Source organism: Oncorhynchus clarkii, chromosome 26 (genome assembly GCF_045791955.1).
Source record: "Oncorhynchus clarkii lewisi isolate Uvic-CL-2024 chromosome 26, UVic_Ocla_1.0, whole genome shotgun sequence".
NCBI classification, from domain to species: domain Eukaryota; kingdom Metazoa; phylum Chordata; class Actinopteri; order Salmoniformes; family Salmonidae; genus Oncorhynchus; species Oncorhynchus clarkii.
In genome coordinates, this window is record NC_092172.1 from 25,911,806 (window position 1) to 25,931,617 (window position 19,812).

General features: G+C 41.5%; 1 protein-coding gene across 1 annotated transcript; it reads left to right on the plus strand.

Annotated features, from left to right (window-relative positions):
• Window positions 1-19: 19 nt before the first annotated feature.
• LOC139384761 (glucose-6-phosphate isomerase b) lies at window positions 20-17,696 on the plus strand. The gene is made up of 19 exons (XM_071129633.1): window positions 20-105; window positions 921-1,096; window positions 1,855-1,945; window positions 2,134-2,202; window positions 2,397-2,516; window positions 2,730-2,813; window positions 2,960-3,106; window positions 3,586-3,657; window positions 3,762-3,806; window positions 3,917-3,970; window positions 9,061-9,121; window positions 9,280-9,323; window positions 9,420-9,572; window positions 11,682-11,811; window positions 11,999-12,075; window positions 13,988-14,116; window positions 14,393-14,468; window positions 14,587-14,653; window positions 16,488-17,696. Exons 2-19 carry the CDS (start codon window positions 978-980, stop codon window positions 16,609-16,611), a joined length of 1,662 nt encoding a protein of 553 aa, XP_070985734.1. The 5' UTR covers window positions 20-105; window positions 921-977; the 3' UTR covers window positions 16,612-17,696.
• Window positions 17,697-19,812: the final 2,116 nt, after the last annotated feature.

Genomic DNA, 19,812 nt, shown 5'->3' on the forward strand with positions numbered 1-19,812 from the left:
ACGTTTCTCTATATAAACCAGAGTGCGTGAGCTAAACTCCAAACCTTCGGTTGATCACACGGATCAGACACACTCAAAAACATCGAATTCGAAGTGAATGCAGAGGTGAAAGTTTCAGATATGAACATATTTTTATATCAGCATTGCTTCATCACAAATATTATGTTTTATGTAGATAACATGGCATGACATTTGTTACAAATTCAAGTGTGGACGAACAATATATTACGCTTTTAATAACTAATTTCATCATTATTTGAATCGATTATTTGTATGTATGAAACAAACCCACTGAAACGATAGAAAATGTTTTTTTGCTCCAAGAATCGAATTGTCACACAAAGGTATTTAGGTACATTCCGTGGAGTTATCCGCCCTCTAGTGCTATTTTTAAACTGAATAGGTGAAGTATCACTTATCAAACGCTAGAGTGCTACAAAGATTCGACACTCCATGTCTCCCACTGGACGAGACGCACTTTGGTGGTCCACACATTGACGCTGTTCTAATAATAATCGGAAAATACAATATTCAGCATGAATTGACATTTCCCTTGGTCCTATGTTAAAAAACATAATTTCATAAAATAGTATCACATCTGGAGGCAATTACATTTTATTAATTTATGTAACTTGAGAAGTTGACTTCATCTTATTCAATGATACTGTTGTCACTCCATTTTATAATTGACTTGTGAAGTTTTTTTGTCATGGAATTTGGTAAAACTACCCAATGTCTTGAATTGTAAGTTTAGTCGGTTGGTAATGTTATGGACTTAGCTACATAACAGTCTTGAACGCTGCATTACTGATACAGTATGTGTGGCTGTGCTGCACGATCCGAAGTATCGTGTTATTATAGGAGGGGCAAGTGTAGCGGGGTGGTTGCCCTTCAAAAGCCTCTCCTCTCGCGCCTTACAGTCTCACTCAACCAGGGTAGTTGAGCTGAAAGGACAGCGCCCAGCACCTCTCGACACCATGGGACTCACACACGACCCAACCTTCCAGAAACTGGAGAAATGGTACCATGAACATGCTCTGCACCTCAACATGAGGAAGATGTTTGAGGAAGACAAGGAGAGATTCCACAAATTCAGGTATCTTTATGGTTGACTTTAGTATCAATTTGTTGAAGATACACACAGTATCCTTATTCTAAAAAAAACATAACATCACCAGTGTAACATGTGATTTCAATTAAAATGCTGTCCATTAGAAAATGCTGTCTTCACTTCAGGCTACCTTTAGACAAAGCACATAATATGTCATCATGAACAGATGCTACTGTCAATAAAAAAACGACTGTACAATTTGAGATCTTCGCTATTGCATACTGTGACATAATTCATTCAGGTGCAACTGTCTCCTTCCCCAAAATATGAAGTAGTGCCTTTTATCAGAGTAGCTTATGGGCTTCCACACCATAAAAAATGCACAGCACTTCTGTCTGAACTCTCTTCATGTACTGCTAGTGGTGTGCTGGTGTGTTGTCTGATGTCTGTCTGTATTGCTATCTGTATTGTAATACCCCTAACCTTCTTAAGTGCATTACAAGCACTTCCACATACACAAGCAAAGAGTATAATTGGGATACCCTGCTTGCCTTGGAATTATAAATAGGTGGGTTTCGATTGGGCTACCCCTCAAATTCACTACAAAATGCTTGTGGTGAAACAAAACAGATTTATATTTGTTTCATGGTAAAGGGCTGTTTGATTTTGTAACTCGTGGGCAAAAGGTTATTGAGTTAATTGCCTAAACCCAGAAACAGACAGAATTACATATAGAATCCCTCATTTAGTAGGATCTCTGTGGAAACAGATCACTCACCCTGTCAAATGTTCTGTCTGAATAGCACAACGCTGAAGACAGATCATGGAGACATTCTGATTGATTACTCTAAGAATCTCATCACTGAGGATGTCATGAAGATGTTGGTCGAACTGGTAAATGGCTGCTTCTCTATCATAATGATTCAAATAACACAATTACAAATAGCCATACTGTATTTGGCATTTTTACCTACAGTCATTATAAAAACAGTCTTCTTCTGCTGTGCGTCCAGTAGCATATCAACCTTTCTGACATGGAAGGCCCATTTGCCCACCAATAGATGTATATATGTTTTCTCTAGGGCAAGTCGAGGGGGATTGAGGCCGCCAGGGACAAGATGTTCCATGGAGACAAGATCAACTTCACTGAGGTGCGTATCTGAGCTTTAGCCTGAGCGTGGTTTATTATCAATGTTATTATCATTGTGATAATGAATGGCCAAATGTAACACACCTGACACCTCAGAAATTGGTTTGAAACAAATAAATGGCACTACATACATTTGCTGTAATTCTTATATCAGTGTGTGTGTCCTTACTGTATCTTCTCCACCTGTTTGGTTAGGGTCGTGCTGTGCTCCACGTGGCTCTGAGGAACCGCTCCAACCATCCCATCATGGTTGACGGACATGATGTGATGCCTGAGGTCAACAAAGTCCTGGAGAAGATGAAGGGCTTCTGCCACGTGAGTGGGAGCTGACCCAAGGGTCTCAATTTCGTAGCAATCCCCCAAATCTCTTAGTGAGACAGTTTGTATTTCCAATTTGAATAGTTACAGTACCGTTTATTCATAGAATTGCTAGCTATCTCCCTGTGGCATTCAAGGCATAACAAATGCAATTTGACTGAATTGTGTAGGCACTTTTTTCAATGGTCTACTCGTTTGTGTCTGGTGTAGAAAGTTCGCAGTGGCGAGTGGAAGGGCTGGACTGGAAAGTCCATCACAGACGTTGTCAACGTCGGCATTGGTGGATCTGACCTGGTAAGTAAAATTATTGCGTATCATTTGTTAAATTGTCAATATTTTTTATTTAATTAACCTTTATTTACCTAGGCAATATGATGTTTCACTATTAGGTGTGTAAGCTACCTCTGCCATCACTGTGTATTTGTTGTCTTCTTTGCCAGGGTCCTCTAATGGTGACTGAGGCTCTGAAGAACTACTCCAAGGGAGGTCCCCGTGTGCATTTTGTCTCCAACATTGACGGCACACACATCGCCAAAACCCTGGCTGAGCTCAATGCTGAGACCACCCTGTTCATCGTGGCCTCCAAGGTGCCCGCTTTTGGTTGTCTTTACCGTACCAGTGCATTCAATGGTTTTATTGTTTTGTCTGAACACTTGAGAGAGAGATATTCGTCTTCAGAATTGGACTAAAAAAATGACAAGAAAGACAAACAAAAAGTCATTGACAAAGAGCAAATAAACTCTACAGCTGATAAAATGGACAACTCATAAAGTTCCACTCAGCTATAGCAGCAACAGTTGTTTGATACAATGGACGTTTCCAGTGAAACAAAGGGATCAGTTGGTGCTGCATGCCATGTTGTACCTTCTCTCCTATGCCTCTGCCTCTGTAGAGTGGTAGCCAAAATTATGTCTGAATGGCTTTCCTATTGTCACCCAGCCCTGAGACTGGGTGGAGAGAGCAGCATGAACTGCTAGTGGTTTAGTACTGTACACAGTAGCCTAAACACACATTTGAAATGGAATGTCTTCGGTGTTACTGTAGTGATCTAACTGTCCCTTTTCAGACTTTCACCACCCAAGAGACCATCACCAACGCAGAGTCTGCCAAGGAATGGTTCATTGAGCACGCTAAAGATGTGGGTAGCCTTTTTACCTTCATAAAAATACAGGGAAAGGAGTTGAATTCTATTACCGAAGATGAATGCAAAGTATGTTAAATTAAACATGGTCTTCTTTACAGAAATCTGCTGTTGCCAAGCACTTTGTGGCGCTCTCCACTGCCGGCGTAAGTTCTTATTTTTGCAATACACCATCATAAATGCAGTGATATGCTCTGCATGTGTTTCTGTAAAATAAAATAACATTCTAATTTGGTTCTTTCTTTCTCCTCTGCAGCCCTTAGTGAAGGCCTTTGGCATTGATCCTGACAACATGTTTGGCTTCTGGGATGTGAGTGCATGTTATCTGATGATGCAGAATGTCATGTGTGCATTGCATTGGGGGTAGTACAGTGCTCTTCCTGCAATGACAGGCTTTTGACGGGGGGACTTAGGCAACAGCTATAAATAGCGTAGACTTCTGACTGAAGTAGGTGCCTGGGCTCACAGGCTGGCAGCTGTGGGGTAATCAGAAGCCACCCTCTCCAGCTCTGCCCTCAAAGAGTATTATATTATTGGTAGCGACCTTCTCCCTTGGAGAGGTTACTGTAAAGGCTGGGTCGCATCAAAGGTCAGAAAGCTACATTTAGTTACATTGTTGGTATTTAAAGGGTAACGGCTCTAACATGCCGTGCCCTTTCACGTCTGAGTAAAGATAGCTGCTTGCTCTCAGAAGTAATATGTATAAAAGGCAGTGGTGTGCATTCATGGATGCCAAGGGAAGCCAGGCTTCCCCAAAATGGACCAAGAAAGAAATATTTTGGGTCTATTCTATGTTTCATAAATGTCCTTGAATTTGCAAGAGGCTGATTGCGTGTTACCGGAGAAAGCGTCCGAGCAAACGAAACAACGCCCCTCTGTCAAATCAAATTTTATTGGTCACATACACATGGTTAGCAGATGTTAATGCGAGTGTAGCGAAATGCTTGTGCTTCTAGTTCCGACAATGCAGTAATAACCAACAAGTAATCTAACAATTTCACAACACCTACCTTATACACACAAGTGTAAAGGAATGAATATGTACATATAAATGTATGGATGAGCGATTGCCAAACGGCATAGGCAAGATGCAGTAGATGGTATAGAGTACAGTATATACATATGAGATGAGTAATGTAGGGTATGTAAACATTATATAAAGTGGCATTGTTTAAAGTGACTAGTGATACATTTATTACATCCAATATTTAAATTATTAAAGTGGCTAGAGATTTGAGTCAGTATGTTAGCAGCAGCCACTCAATGTTAGTGATGGCTGTTTAACAGACTGATAGCCTTGAGATGGAAGCTTTTTTTCAGTCTCTCGGTCCCAGCTTTGATGCACCTGTACTGACCTCACCTTCTGGATGATAGCGGGGCGAACAGGCAGTGGCTCGGGTGGTTGTTGTGCAGACCTCACTACCCTCTGGAGAGCCTTGCGGTTGTAGGCGGAGCAGTATCCGTACCAGGCGGTGATACACCCCGACAGGATGCTCTCGATTGTGCATCTGTAAAAGTTTGAGTGTTTGTGTGGGTGGACCATTTCAGTTTGTCTGTGATGTGTACGCCGAGGAACTTAAAACTTTCCACCTTCTCCACTACTGTCCTGTCGATGTGGATAGGGGGGTGCTCCCTCTGCTGTTTCCTGATGTCCACGATCATCTCCTTTGTTTTGTTGACGTTGACGTTGAGTGTGAGTGTGAGATTTTTTTCCTGACACCACACTCCAAGGGCCCTCACCTTCTCCCTGTAGGCCGTCTTGTTGTTGTTGGTAATCAAGCCTACCACTGTAGTGTTGTCTGCAAACTTGATGATGAGTTGGAGGCGTACATGGCCACACAGTCACGGTACTTGTAGCGTATATCTGATGCTGTCTGGTCAGAAAGAGTATGACATTGTTTCCGCCTGTAGCATTGAATGCAAGGGAAGCCAGCGAGCATTTGGCCTCCCTTGATAGAAAAATAAATAAAATAATAGCCAATCAGCATTGATCAAAACTGAGTGAGCTCAGCTGTGAATTGTCCTGGCACACCAAATAAAGTGTCAAGGGAAGCCAGTTTGGATTTGGCTTCAGACCAATCACATCATAAGCCAAACATCATTATTGACAGAAAAAAACTTGAATTGTGGCATCTCGTTGTGCGGTTGTCCTCTGGTGGCTAGCTAGTTAGATAAAATCATCCCTTTCCTAAATTAGCCATCGATGGAGATAGGGATTTGGACTCGTGGTTTTACTTAATTTTCCATACTGGTCAATGATTATAATGGCGATTCTGACCCAACCATAAATTCATACATTGTTTCCCTGGCCTGAGAGGATGGAAGCTCAACATGTAGCCAAATGTAGTAAGGTAATGTTAACTAGCAGGCCTGCATATCGTTGCCCATGAAATGCAGTTAAGCTAGCGAGCAAGTATTTTAGCTAGGTAGCCTAGGACAACAAAAACTAAAAGCGTGTACTGTCATAGACCATTTAGGCAACATAAAAGAGGATGACATTGGCGTTTCTCTACAAGTATATATATATATATATATATATATATATATATACATACATACATACATACATACATACATACATACATACATACATACATACATACATACAGTGGGGCAAAAAAGTATTTAGTCAGCCACCAATTGTGCAAGTTCTCCCACTTAAAAAGATGAGAGAGGCCTGTAATTTTCATCATAGGTACACTTCAACTATGACAGACAAAATAAGAAAAAGAAATCCAGAAAATCTTATTGTAGGATTTTTTATTATTTAATTTGCAAATTATGGTGGAAAATAAGTATTTGGTCACCTACAAACAAGCAAGATTTCTGGCTCTCACAGACCTGTAACTTATTATTTAAGAGGCTCCTCTGTCCTCCACTCGTTACCTGTATTAATGGCACCTGTTTGAACTTGTTATCAGTATAAAAGACACCTGTCCACAACCTCAAACAGTCACACTCCAAACTCCACTATGGCCAAGACCAAAGAGCTGTCAAAGGACACCAGAAACAAAATTGTAGACCTGCACCAGGCTGGGAAGACTGAATCTGCAATAGGTAAGCAGCTTGGTTTGAAGAAATCAACTGTGGGAGCAATTATTAGGAAATGGAAGACATACAAGACCACTGATAATCCCCCTCGATCTGGGGCTCCACGCAAGATCTCACCCCGTGGGGTCAAAATGATCACAAGAACGGTGAGCAAAAATCCCAGAACCACACGGGGGGACCTAGTGAATGACCTGCAGAGAGCTGGGACCAAAGTAACAAAGCCTACCATCAGTAACACACTACGCCGCCAGTAACTCAAATCCTGCAGTGCCAGACGTGTCCCCCTGCTTAAGCCAGTACATGTCCAGGCCCGTCTGAAGTTTGCTAGAGAGCATTTGGATGATCCAGAAGAAGATTGGGAGAATGTCATATGGTCAGATGAAACCAAAATATAACTTTTTGGTAAAAACTAAACTCGTCGTGTTTGGAGGACAAATAATGCTGAGTTGCATCCAAAGAACATCATACCTACTGTGAAGCATGGGGGTGGAAACATCATTCTTTGGGGATGCTTTTCTGCAAAGGGGACAGGACGACTGCACCGTATTGAGGGGAGGATGGATGGGGTCATGTATTGCGAGATCTTGGCCAACAACCTCCTTCCCTCAGTAAGAGCATTGAAGATGGGTCGGGATGGGTCTTCCAGCATGACAATGACCCGAAACACACAGCCAGGGCAACTAAGGAGTGGCTCCGTAAGAAGCATCTCAAGGTCCTGGAGTGGCCTAGCCAGTCTCCAGACCTGAACCCAATAGAAAATCTTTGGAGGTAGCTGAAAGTCCGTATTGCCCAGCGACAGCCCCGAAACCTGAAGGATCTGGAGAAGGTCTGTATGGAGGAGTGGGCCAAAATACCTGCTGCAGTGTGTGCAAACCTGGTCAAGAACTACAGGAAACGTATGGTCTCTGTAATTGCAAACAGAGGTTTCTGTACCAAATATTACGTTCTGCTTTTCTGATGTATCAAATACTGATGTCATGCAATAAAATGCTAATGAATTACTTAAAACCATACAATGTGATTTGTCCCCACTGTATATATATGTACATGTGTGTGTGTATACATATAGGCTACCCTGGGGTGGCAAGGTAGCCTAGTGGTTAGAGCGTTGGACTAGTAACCAAAAGGTTCAAGTTCAAATCCTCGAGCTGACAAGGTACAAATCTGTTGTTCTACCCACTGTTCCTAGGCCGTCATTGAAAATAAGAATTTGTTCTTAACTGACTTGCCTGGTTAAATAAAGGTATATAAAAAATATTTCAAAAACACAGAGAGAAATCATATTTAGCTAACGTTGATCGGACTAAATCGTTTTTGGTATCTTTTAGATGTCACTGTATTAGACTAAGAATAGGTGATTAGATGATGTTGAAATGTTGAAGTTAAAATGGTGCTGGAATAGTGGAGGCAGCTCCTGTTTTCTTTTCAACTTGCAGTAACTCTGTGTTCTAAATCAATAGTTGTTTTGTCGTCCAAAAATGCAATATGTTCTGTGGACTTCACCGGTTAGATGTTTCTCTTTTTGGTTTTGTAATGAAGCAAATGTGTGGTTGAATTTATTCTGCCACTGTGTCCTCTTATTGTCTCGGCCTTAGGCCTATATAATGTATCATGGTGTCATAGCGTATGAACTAACAGATTATAGAGCAAACAATGCAATTATCACAACACTTGGGTTGTAATATGGCTTTTTTTCTGGATTGGCTTTCCCGGGGATTTTACCCACGCACCACTACTGATAAAAAGTGGCATTCGCATTGAAAATAATTATGAGAAGTGAGAATATTTAGAGGTTGGTGTCTGCCTTTTCATATATATAGGCCTACCTAGCTATTTATTACTTATTACACACGGTTTATTATATTATTACCCAAATGAAGTGCTGTGTAATATGAGGGATTCATTCTCTGCAGTGGGCTGAAATGTGTCACCACAGATAAATACGGGTTAATGGTAAGGAATTTCAAGACATTGTTATGGAATTTTTAGAGGCAGGGGGCCTCTTTCTGGGGCAAGCTGTAGGACCAAGTGAGTTTGGGCACAGTTCCCCGTCTCTGTGTCACTTTCAATTACGTAAGCTTCAGAGTGCTCTGAGGTTTATGAATCTTCTCCGGACACCACCAGACACCAATGAATATAAAATACATAGACCAGAATGCACAGCACTGAAATAGTCATTTGAATAAGAGTCATGTTTCTCAGGTACATAACATTGGTGTTAGGGTCATTACATTTTGGAGGGAAATAATACATGTTGCATATTCAAAGTTGTACTGTGAAAATGATTAAGCTCAAGAAATGTTTGTTGATATTGTGCACATTTCTAACCAGATTGTTGCTGTGTTTTAGTGGGTTGGTGGACGTTATTCCCTGTGGTCTTGTATTGGATTGTCCATTGCTCTGCACATCGGTATGTACATTATGTTGTAGATTTATTCTCCCGGTTTAGATATTCAAATGCTCTGATCAGCTGCCTGTACTCTACCTGAGTAGAATAACCTTTGTAATCAATTAAAAGGAGATATTTGAAGAATAACTCAAAGTCTTTGGTCTTTTCTTTCTCCCTAGGCTATGACAACTTTGAGAAGCTTCTAGAAGGGGCTCACTGGATGGTAAGTACAGCCAATTCTTCTCACTGTCCAAAGACTTGGAAACTTTTCTATTGGTCAGATGAATACGTGTGAGTTGACCCCCTCTTGTTTCTGTAGGACAACCATTTCACAACAGCCCCTGTGGAGAAGAACGCTCCCATGCTCCTGGCTCTGCTGGGTGTCTGGTACATCAACTTCTTCCAGGCCGAGACCCACGCCATGCTGCCTTATGACCAGTACATGCACCGATTCGCTGCCTACTTCCAGCAGGTCAGTCAGTCACTACCAGGGTTAAGAGACTTTACTAGGGTTAAGAGTTACTACCACAGTTAAGACATGACTGAGTGTAACATAAGTAAACAGCCAAAGCAAAACACAGTGAAGAATGTGTCAGTCTGTGGCAATTTACTATAAAATCTATACACCCTTGGTTCTCTCCAGACCTGACTGCCCTTGACCAGCACAAAAACATCCTGTGGCGTTCTGCATTAGCATCGAATAGCCCCCGGGATATGCAACTTTTCAAGCAAGTTAGGAACCAATATACACAGGCAGTTAGGAAAGCAAAGGCTAGCTTTTTCAAACAAAAAATTGCATCCTTTAGCATAGACTCAAAAAAGTTCTGGGGACACTGTAAAGTCCATGGAGAATAAAAGCGCCTCCTCCCAGCTGCCCACTGCACTGAGGCTAGGAAACACTGTCACCACCGATAAATCCACTATAATTGAGAATTTCAATAAGCATTTATCTATGGCTGACCATGCTTTCAACCTGGCTACCCCTACCCTTGTCAACTGCCTTGCACCCCCCACAGCAACTCGCCCAAGCCTCCCCATTTATCCTTTACCCAAATCCCGATAGCTGATGTTCTGAATGAGTTGCAAAATTTGGACCCCTACAAGTCAGCAGGGCTAGACAATCTGGACCCTCTCTTTTTAAAATTATCTGCTGACCTTGTTGCAACCCCTATTACTAGCCTGTTCAACCTCTCTTTCGTATCGTCTGATATTCCCAAAGATTGGAAAGCAGCCGCGGTCACCCCCCTCTTCAAAGGGGAGACACTCTAGACCCAAACTGCTACAGACCTACATCTATCCTACCCTGCCATTCTAAGGTCTTCGAAAGCCAAGTTAACAAACAGATTACCAACCATTTTGAATCCAACTGTAGCATCTTCGCAATGCAATCTGGTTTCAGAGCTGGTCATGGGTGCACCTCAGCCATGCTCAAGGCCCTAAACGATATCATAACCGCCATCGATAAAAGACAATACTGTGCAGCCGTATTCCTCGACCTGGCCAAGGCTTTCGACTCTGTCACAATCACCACATTCTTATCGGCAGACTCAACAGCCTTGGTTTCTCAAATGATTGCCTCGCCTGGTTCACCAACTACTTCTCTGATAGAGTTCAGTGTGTCAAATCGGAGGGCCTGTTGTCCGGACCTCTGGCAGTCTCTATGGGGGTGCCAAAGGGTTCAATTCTCGGGCCAACTCTCTTCTCTGTATACATCAATGATGTCGCTCTGGCTGCTGGTGATTCTCTGATCCACCTCTACGCAGACAACACCATTCTGTATACTTCTGGCCCTTTTTTGGACACTGTGTTAACTAACCTCCACACAAGCTTCAATGCCATACAACTCTCCTTCCGTGACCTCCAACTGCTCTTAAATGCAAGTAAAACTAAATGCATGCTCTTCAACGGATCGCTGCCCGCACCTGCCTGCCCGTCCAGCCTCACTACTCTGGACGGTTCTGACTTAGAATATGTGGACAACTACAAATACCTAGGAGTCTGGTTAGATTGTAAACTCTCCTTCCAGACTCACATTAAGCATCTCCAATCCAAAATTAAATCTAGAATCGGCTTCCTATTTCGCAACAAAGCCTCCTTCACTCATGCTGCCAAACATACCCTCGTAAAACTGACTATCCTCCCGATCCTTGACTTCGGCGATGTCATTTACAAAATAGCCTCCAACACTCTACTCAGCAAATTTGATGCAGTCGATCACAGTGCCATCCGTTTTGTCACCAAAGCCCCATATACTACCCACCACTGCGACCTGTACGCTCTCGTTGGCTGGCCCTCGCTTCATACTCGTCGCCAGGTCGCAGTTGTAAATGAGAACTTGTTCTCAACTAGCCTACCTGGTTAAATAAAGGTAAAATAAAAAATGAAATAAATTAAACACCCACTCCTTGCCCTGAAGGTAGGATGTGGTCGTATATTGTCAGATTTGTATTTATCAAATGGAAATGTGTTTTACTGTGCATACCAAGTCTAGGTTAAATAGCCTGATAATGTTGTTTTAGTATTAGTTTACATTTAACTGAAACAGAACACTGAAGATGTTAAATTCATGTGATGTCTATAGGGTGACATGGAGTCCAATGGAAAGTACATCACTATCCATGGCAAACGTGTCAACTACCATACCGGCCCCATTGTATGGGGAGAGCCTGGCACCAACGGACAGCACGCCTTCTACCAGCTCATTCACCAAGGTACTGCCTCCTTAAAGGAACTGTCCAGTTAAAATCTGACTTTTAAAAGTTCATATTCTCTTAACTCATACCCAAATAATGTTGCTGACTGGTCCATAAGCTCTTCAACAATGGATGAGTATGTATGTTATGGAAGAGTAATATGTTATTAGTCACAGATGCAGTGTTACTGCTGTGTCCTCCACAGGAACTCGCATGGTCCCCGCTGACTTCCTCATCCCTGCCCAGACACAGCACCCCATCAGGGAAAGTAAGCACCATAAGGTAGGCTACCCCTACAGGACACATCTTCCAGCACTACCAACCCACTGGGAACAAACTGGTTAAATCAACATTGTTTCAACGTAATTTGTCAACGTATTGTGACATGTAATCTATGTGTAAAATACATTGGATCTAAAATATGTTGAATCTGTACCATTTAAAACAATGTCAGATCTTCAAAAGAATAGGCTGGGCAGCTCCTCCTACTGGAGAATGTATCTATCTACAGCTAACCTTTGTCCTCCCATCCAGGCTTTTAACCAAGCCCAGCACTGCTTAGCAATGATATTTGTTTCGGACAATTACCAATATGCTATTGTGAGAATGATTGTTGAGAGATCTCCACTTAAAAATGAATGAGATTCACTGTTGCTGTCAAGTCATTCCAAAGGGAAGGTTTAACAGAGCAAATTAAATGTGACCATACTTTACCACTCATATATCATAAATGATACTATTTAGGACTATATAGCATTTTCAAAATAATCAACAGCTATTGTTTTAATTCAACAGAAAAAATAGACCATACAATAGGCCTTGGGTTTCAAGCTGTGGTTGATTTCAAATGTAATGATATTTTGTTTTATTGAATTGTGTTTGGTTTATTTACAAATTAATAATTGATATGTTGGATTCCTGTCTCCATCTCAACCAAAAATTGAAGTTAAAGAATAGGACTAAATCAAATCAAACTTTATTTCAAGTGCATTTGAAATTTGAAATTATTTTTATTTAATCCCATTAATTAATTTAGATTTTTGGTTGAGATGGAGATGTAATCCAGCATATCAATTATTAATTTGTAGACAAACTAAAATGAACCCCAGACTAAGTCAGTGGCACAGATGGAACTATCCACAATGAAGATAAGTCTCCTTCAAATGTTGATATTTGGTTGCGTTGACAACCAAACACAATTCAATATCACTTTTGACATACAATAAATACTGTAGCCTATTATTAACTTAACAAATGATATGTTGGATTCACGTCTCCAACTCAGCCAAAAAGTTAAAGAATGGGATTTAGCCCGTGGCTCAGATGGAGCTATCCAAGCAGTAGATACATCTCCTTTAAATGTTGAAATTTGGTTGCATTGTCAAGCAAACAAAATTCAGCACTACTTTTGTAATATAGTAAATAGCCTAAAGTTAAGGCTTTCTTACAAACAAATGTAACGTTCAACCTTAAAATTAGTAACACATCCAAGGCCACATTATGAAGTTACTGTCACCATACATTTCTTCTTACTGTGTGTAATCAAATAAAACATGCATGTTGCTGTAATAATCTGTATAGAATCTCAAACCGCATTGATCTCTTGCACCATGTACTTTTAAAATAGTCTCAACTTCCATCCAGGCCATTTGGTTCAGCTATTAGATGAAGCACAGTAATAACCCAATCTGTTGTATAAATAAACAAAATATCTGTCAGTGTATTCCCACCTGAACTTTGCTGTGCTTTTAAATGGTTGAAAGCGCAATGACAGACATTTGGGTGACAACTAAACCAAAAATCAGACATGGTTTTTCCATTGGAATTTGGTTATGCTTTTATACCGATGGTTGAAAGCATAGTGATAACACTTTAGAAATTCAACAAACTTCTGGCTGTTTTTTTGAGTGGGTGAAGAATATAGGTTGTAATCCAATTGATCAACCATCTCAACCGAATATTACCCAATTATCCACATTGAAATGACGTGGTGTCAGTGGGAATAATCTGGGAGTAAATACCTTCCCATTCAGTGACTGAGCTAATCATTCAGTTATTCAAGTGATGCCTACTTTTAGTGTTTATCTGACAAAAGAGCCTATGCAGTGTTCATGCTGTGTGATACTGGGGATAATGCTCAGGGATAATGTCATAATGGATAATGCCTTACCTGTTGTATCCTCTGTGTCTGTAGATCCTGATGGCCAACTTCCTGGCCCAGACTGAGGCTCTGATGAAAGGAAAGACCACAGAGGAGGCTAAGAAGGAACTGGAGGCCGGCGGCCTGACAGGAGAGGCCTTGGAAACCATTCTGCCACACAAAGTTAGTGAGAGCAGATCCCTCATGGCGCAAGTCCACTGCAGCCCCAGTCCGGCTGGGCTTAAACCCTGTTGTTGTACTGGGGAGATTGTGTGTCTATTGCTAGGGCAGACACTGTTGCTCTGATAGAGATGTGCGTCCTCTTAGTGGACAAAATAAGTTTTGCATCAGGATGGAAGAAGCTTCAAACAGGGTGCAACACTGTATAATTACAAGTATACAACAACTGTCTTACAACAGGTTGTGTGATTTTAAAATGTCCTCTTGTTCTGCTGTAAGGTATTCCAAGGAAACAAGCCAACCAACTCTATTGTCTTCAAGAAGCTGAACCCATTCACACTGGGAGCACTTATTGGTAAGAGCTGAATATGGACCTGTGAACCAACAACCAATGATATTTGAAATATTGATCAAAATAATGTATTTACTTGTTATGCTCCCAGTAATAATGTATGGTGTTGTTTGTTTCACAGCCATGTATGAACACAAGATCTTTGTCCAGGGTGTTATGTGGGAGATCAACAGTTTTGACCAGTGGGGGTAAGTGTGACTATTTGAAACCAAGCTCCTCTATAATGTGTAATCTATGACAGATTATAAACAGAGCCTTTATCCTATGAAATTGTATGAACAAATGTTTCATTGACATTCTAGTCTGTCCACTCTGGTGAGTTTTTTGGTGACATACTATTCTGTCCATTATTGTGTCTATTATTATGTCTATCTACAGTTGAAGTTGGAAGTTTACATACACTTAGGTTGGAGTCATTAAAACTCATTTTTCAACCACTCCACACATTTCTTGATTACAAACTATAGTTTTGGCAAGTCGGTTAGGACATCTACTTTGTGCATGACACAAGTAATTTTTCCAACAATTGTTTACAGAAAGATTATTTCACTTATAATTGACTGTATCACAATTCCAGTGCGTCAGAAGTTTACATACACTGAGTTGACTGTGCCTTTAAACAGCTTGGAAAATTACAGAAAATTATGTCATGGATTTAGAAGCTTCTGATTGGATAATTGACATAATATGAGTCAATTGGATAATAATTTGAGTCAACCTTTGGATGCATTTCAAGGCCTACCTTCAAACGCAGTGCCTCTTTGCTTGACATCATGGGAAAATCAAAAGAAATCAGCCAAGACCTCAGATAAAAAATTGTAGACCTTCACAAGTCTGGTTCATCCTTGGGAGCAATTTCCAAACGCCTGAAGGTACCACGTTCATCTCTACAAACAATAGTATAAACACCATGGGACCACACAGCCGTCATACCGCTCAGGAAGGAGACGTGTTCTGTTTCCTAGAGATGAAAATACGGAAAGTGCAAATCAATCCCAGAACAACAGTAAAGGACCTTGTGAAGATGCTGGAGGAAACGTGTACAAAAGTATCTATATCCACAGTAGAACGAGCCCTATATCGACATAACCTGAAAGGCCGCTCGGCAAGGAAGAAGCCACTGCTCCAAAACCTGCCATAAAATATCCAGACTATGGTTTGCAACCGCACATGGGGACAAAGATCGTACTTTTTGTAGAAATGTCCTCTGGTCTGATAAACAAAAATAGAACTGTTTGGCCATAATGACCATCGTTATGTTTGGAGGAAAAAGGGGAAGGCTTGCAAGCCAAAGAACACCATCCCAACCGTGAAGCATGGGGGAGGCAGCATCATGTTGTGGGGTTGCTTTGCTGCAGGAGGGACTGGTGCACTTCACAAAATAGATGGCATCATGAGGTAGGAAAATTATGTGGATATATTGAAGCAGCATCTCAAGACATCAGTCAGGAAGTTAAAGCTTGGTCGCAAATGGGTCTTCCAAAAGGACAATGATCCTAAGGATACTTCCAAAGTTGTGGCAAAATGGCTTAAGGACAACATGGTCAAGGTATTGGAGTGGCCATCACAAAGCCCTGACCTCAAGCCCATAAAAAACTTGTGGGCAGAACTGAAAAAGCGTGTGTGAGCAAGGAGGCCTGCAAACCTGACTCAGTTACACCAGCTCTGTCAGGAGGAATGGGCCAGAATTCACCCAACTTATTGTGGGACGCTTGTGAAAGGCTACCCAAAATGTTTGACCCAAGTTAAACAATGTAAAGGCAATGCTACCAAATACTAATTGAGTGTATGTAAACTTCTGACCCACTGGGAATGTGATGAAATAAATAAAATATTAAATAAATCATTCTCTCTATTATCATTCTGACATTTCATAATCTTAAAATAATTTGGTGATTCTAACTGACCTAAGACAGGGAATTTTTACTAGGATTAAATGTCAGGAATTGTGAAAAACTGAGTTTAAATGTATTTGGCTAAGATGTATGTAAACATCCAACTTCAACTATCTCTCTATCTCAGAGTTGAGCTGGGTAAGGCTCTGTGTAAGAAGATCGAGCCTGAGCTGCATGGCTCCAGCGAGGTCCACTCTCACGACTCCTCCACCAACGGGCTCATTAACTTTATCAAGAAGAACCACGCCTAACCTGCCACCACCTACCTCATCCATCCTCCCTGTCCTGCCCCCCTGCTGATGGGCGGGGTGTCTGGGTTGTAGTGAAGGTAGACTGCAGCATCAGTCACCACGCAGAGGAGTATAAGCACTTTCTATGTTTTTAATCATCTGTCTGTGTCTTGTTTGTTTGTTGTGCCATCGGACTGTATTTTATGTACCGTTGTATGTTTAAGCAATAAGGCCCGAGGAGGTATGGTATAGGGCCAATATACCACGGCGAAGGATCCTTCTTATGTAAGACGCAATGCGGAGTGCCTGAACACAGCCCTTAGTCGTGGTATATTGGCCATATACCACAAACCCCTGAGGTCCCTTATTGCTATTATAAACTGGTTACCAACATAATTAGAAGGGTAAAAATAAATGTTTTGTCATACCCGTGGTACACGGTCTGATACACCATGGCTGTCAGCCAATCAGCATTCAGGGTTTGAACCACCCAGTTTATAATTATGGGTTTACCACTGTAAAGGGGAACGCTACTGTAGAGTGAGCCTGTGGAGGGGAGTGTAAACTACATCCCAGACTATCCCACTCCACTGATGGGGAGTAAGGCTTTTAATAAACATACATTTCCTTAGTTGATTCTAGCCTGCATTCGGTTCAGAAGTTTGCAGTTGCTGACAACCCTAGAGGATAATGATGCATTTATGTATGAATAATGGAAACCACTTTCAAACCACACTCTCAATAAATCCAATGAGTTTTACTCATAGGAGAATGTAAGTGTTCCTTTATATCCAAACCATCACTAGATGGCATTAGAGGACCCCAGATTTGGCCCAGTGTAAACCAAACCAGCCTCAGAGTTTGTTCTTTGGAACACAAGGGCAGAGGTCAATCTATCTCCTCTATTTTCCATCCCCACAAATCCCCAGACATCACAGACTGTTAAGTAGCATCCATACTCAGAGAAAAACAAACAGCAGGCAGAAATACATCTGGAAAACATAATGTGATATGCAGGCCCCTCAATGTGAGACAGTTTAATCATCATTAAGCTCTATGATATGCGGCTAAAACTCCATTAAACAAAATACTCTGTGAATTTCAAACAATGTCTCATCAGAATTTCTGCTCGTTCATTACAGATTACTTTGCTGTGTAATGCATGAATATGTCTCATCATAAATCCAGCAAGTACATTACCATGATGTTGTATGCAAGAATACACTGAGTGTACAAATTATTATTAACACCTTCCTAATATTGAGTTGCAGCCCCTCTAGCCCTCAGAACAGCCTCAATTCATCGGACATGGACTCTACAAGGTGTCAAGCATTTCACACGGATGCTGGCCCATGTTGACCCAAATGCTTCCCACAGTTGTGTCAAGTTGGCTGGATGTCCTTTGGGTGGTGGACCATTTTTGATACACACAGGAAACTGTTAAGTGTGAAAAACCCAGCAGTGTTGTAGTTCTTGACACACTCAAACCGGTGTGCCTGGCAGCCACTATCATACCCTATTTAAAGGCACTTAAATATTTTGTCTTGCCCATTCAACCTCTGAATGGCACACATACACAGTCCATGTCTCAATAGTCTCAAATCTTAAAAATATTTCTTTAACCTGTCTCCTCCCCTTCATCTGCATCAATAAGGGATCATAGCTTTCATCTGGTCAGTCTATGTCATGGAAAGAGCAGGTGTTCCTAATGTTTTGTAAGCTCAGTGTATGTCTCATAAGACCAGCAAGTACATTACAGATGACTTTGCTCCGCACATGCTTTTTCCATAATACTGTATGCAAGAATATGTGATGTTTGTTTCAACCAACCTAGAAGTACTATATTTCTCTGTACCAAACTGCTCCTGGTTATAATTTATTGAGTGCCTAAGAGCACAAAGAGAAAAACCCAGGGACCCAAGACACTGTGGTGGGCTAAGCAATCCTGTTGCTTGGCAACAACTCTATACTTCAATCATAACTTAGCCTGGGTTATTTCAGGCTCAGTGGCACAGAATATAACAAGTTAGTTTTGATATAATTTTGGAGTGAGAGAGAGAGAAAAATAAGTTTGATTCATATTTGCACCTGCTTGGTCAGGGAGAAAAGTATTTGAGTAAGTAGTCTGCCGAATAGCCTACCAACCCATTCTAGGACCCATGCACTTTTCAAGTTACATTCAGGAATGCAGCTCAAACTGTTCCATTGAAACCATGAATTTTGAACATGAATACGACTGCCAGTTCAGAGCATGTTCCTGAGATGTTTCAAGAACAATGCCTACTGCATTCCCTCACATTCCCCCTGCATGCTTTACTGGTTGGCCTGTCAGTCATTCTCACTGAGGCCTGTTTAAGAGCTCCCCTTCAACCTCCCCAACACCACGGTCGCCAAGGCAACGTCACCCCTCCAGTCTGTACACACATTCCCAAGTTCACAGAGGTGACGGAAAGTAGGAGCTGGGAGTGGATCTGTGTTAACTGGCTATTAGCCAGCTGGTTTGTGTTTGTCTATGCCTCATCATGACTTGAGAGATGATTTGAATTCCTATTTTTTAGCTATGTGCTTAACAATGAGGACTAGCACAAACCTCCTGGAATATTTTGAAGTCAATACTGTATGTACGACACATTTCTGCATGTGTAACACGTACCATGAAAACTTAATGCTGAGGAGAAGTTCACCCTGCAGTTCGACAGTTATGTTTGCTAGTCACTTGAACTTTGCACGAATGCCATTGATCAAATATGATCTCATATCTCAACACACTTTCCATGGGATATTTATTTTCTAGGGCAAATATTAGTCCTGAAATACTTGCAAAGCGAACTCGCAGATTCCCCTCTTACAACCCAGAGGATGGCCCTCTCATTTTATCAGTTGGTCTCCAGTCTGAATCTGCATTTGACATCCCTCACATGGTGGACCCTCGGCCCACAGCTGTAAAAAGGGGCTATTTAGTCAAGCCCTGTTCCATATTTCCCACGGCTACTAAAGTATTATGAAGGTTAGTCTAAGTGCGTGGGCAGGCATTGCTCCTCGTCATCATACTGCTGACTAGTATAAAAGCTAGGGGAACAGTGGAGCTGGGGGCCCGGAGCTCTGGGTGGTCCCTGGCATTGTGGATCCCAGTCTGCCAGGGGTGGCAGTGATATTGTCCGTCACATCTCTGAGACGTACAGTACATGTCAGGTTTTTCTGACCCGCACGACAATCAACTTT

Excerpts from the sequence above, each read along its gene's own strand:
- LOC139384761 (XM_071129633.1), top strand. The coding sequence starts at position 978 with ATGGGACTCACACACGACCCAACCTTCCAGAAACTGGAGAAATGGTAC. Across the intron at positions 1,946-2,133 it reads TGAAGATGTTGGTCGAACTG|GGCAAGTCGAGGGGGATTGA; the intron begins GTAAATGGCTGC and ends TGTTTTCTCTAG. Across the intron at positions 12,076-13,987 it reads GGGAAAGTAAGCACCATAAG|ATCCTGATGGCCAACTTCCT; the intron begins GTAGGCTACCCC and ends CTGTGTCTGTAG.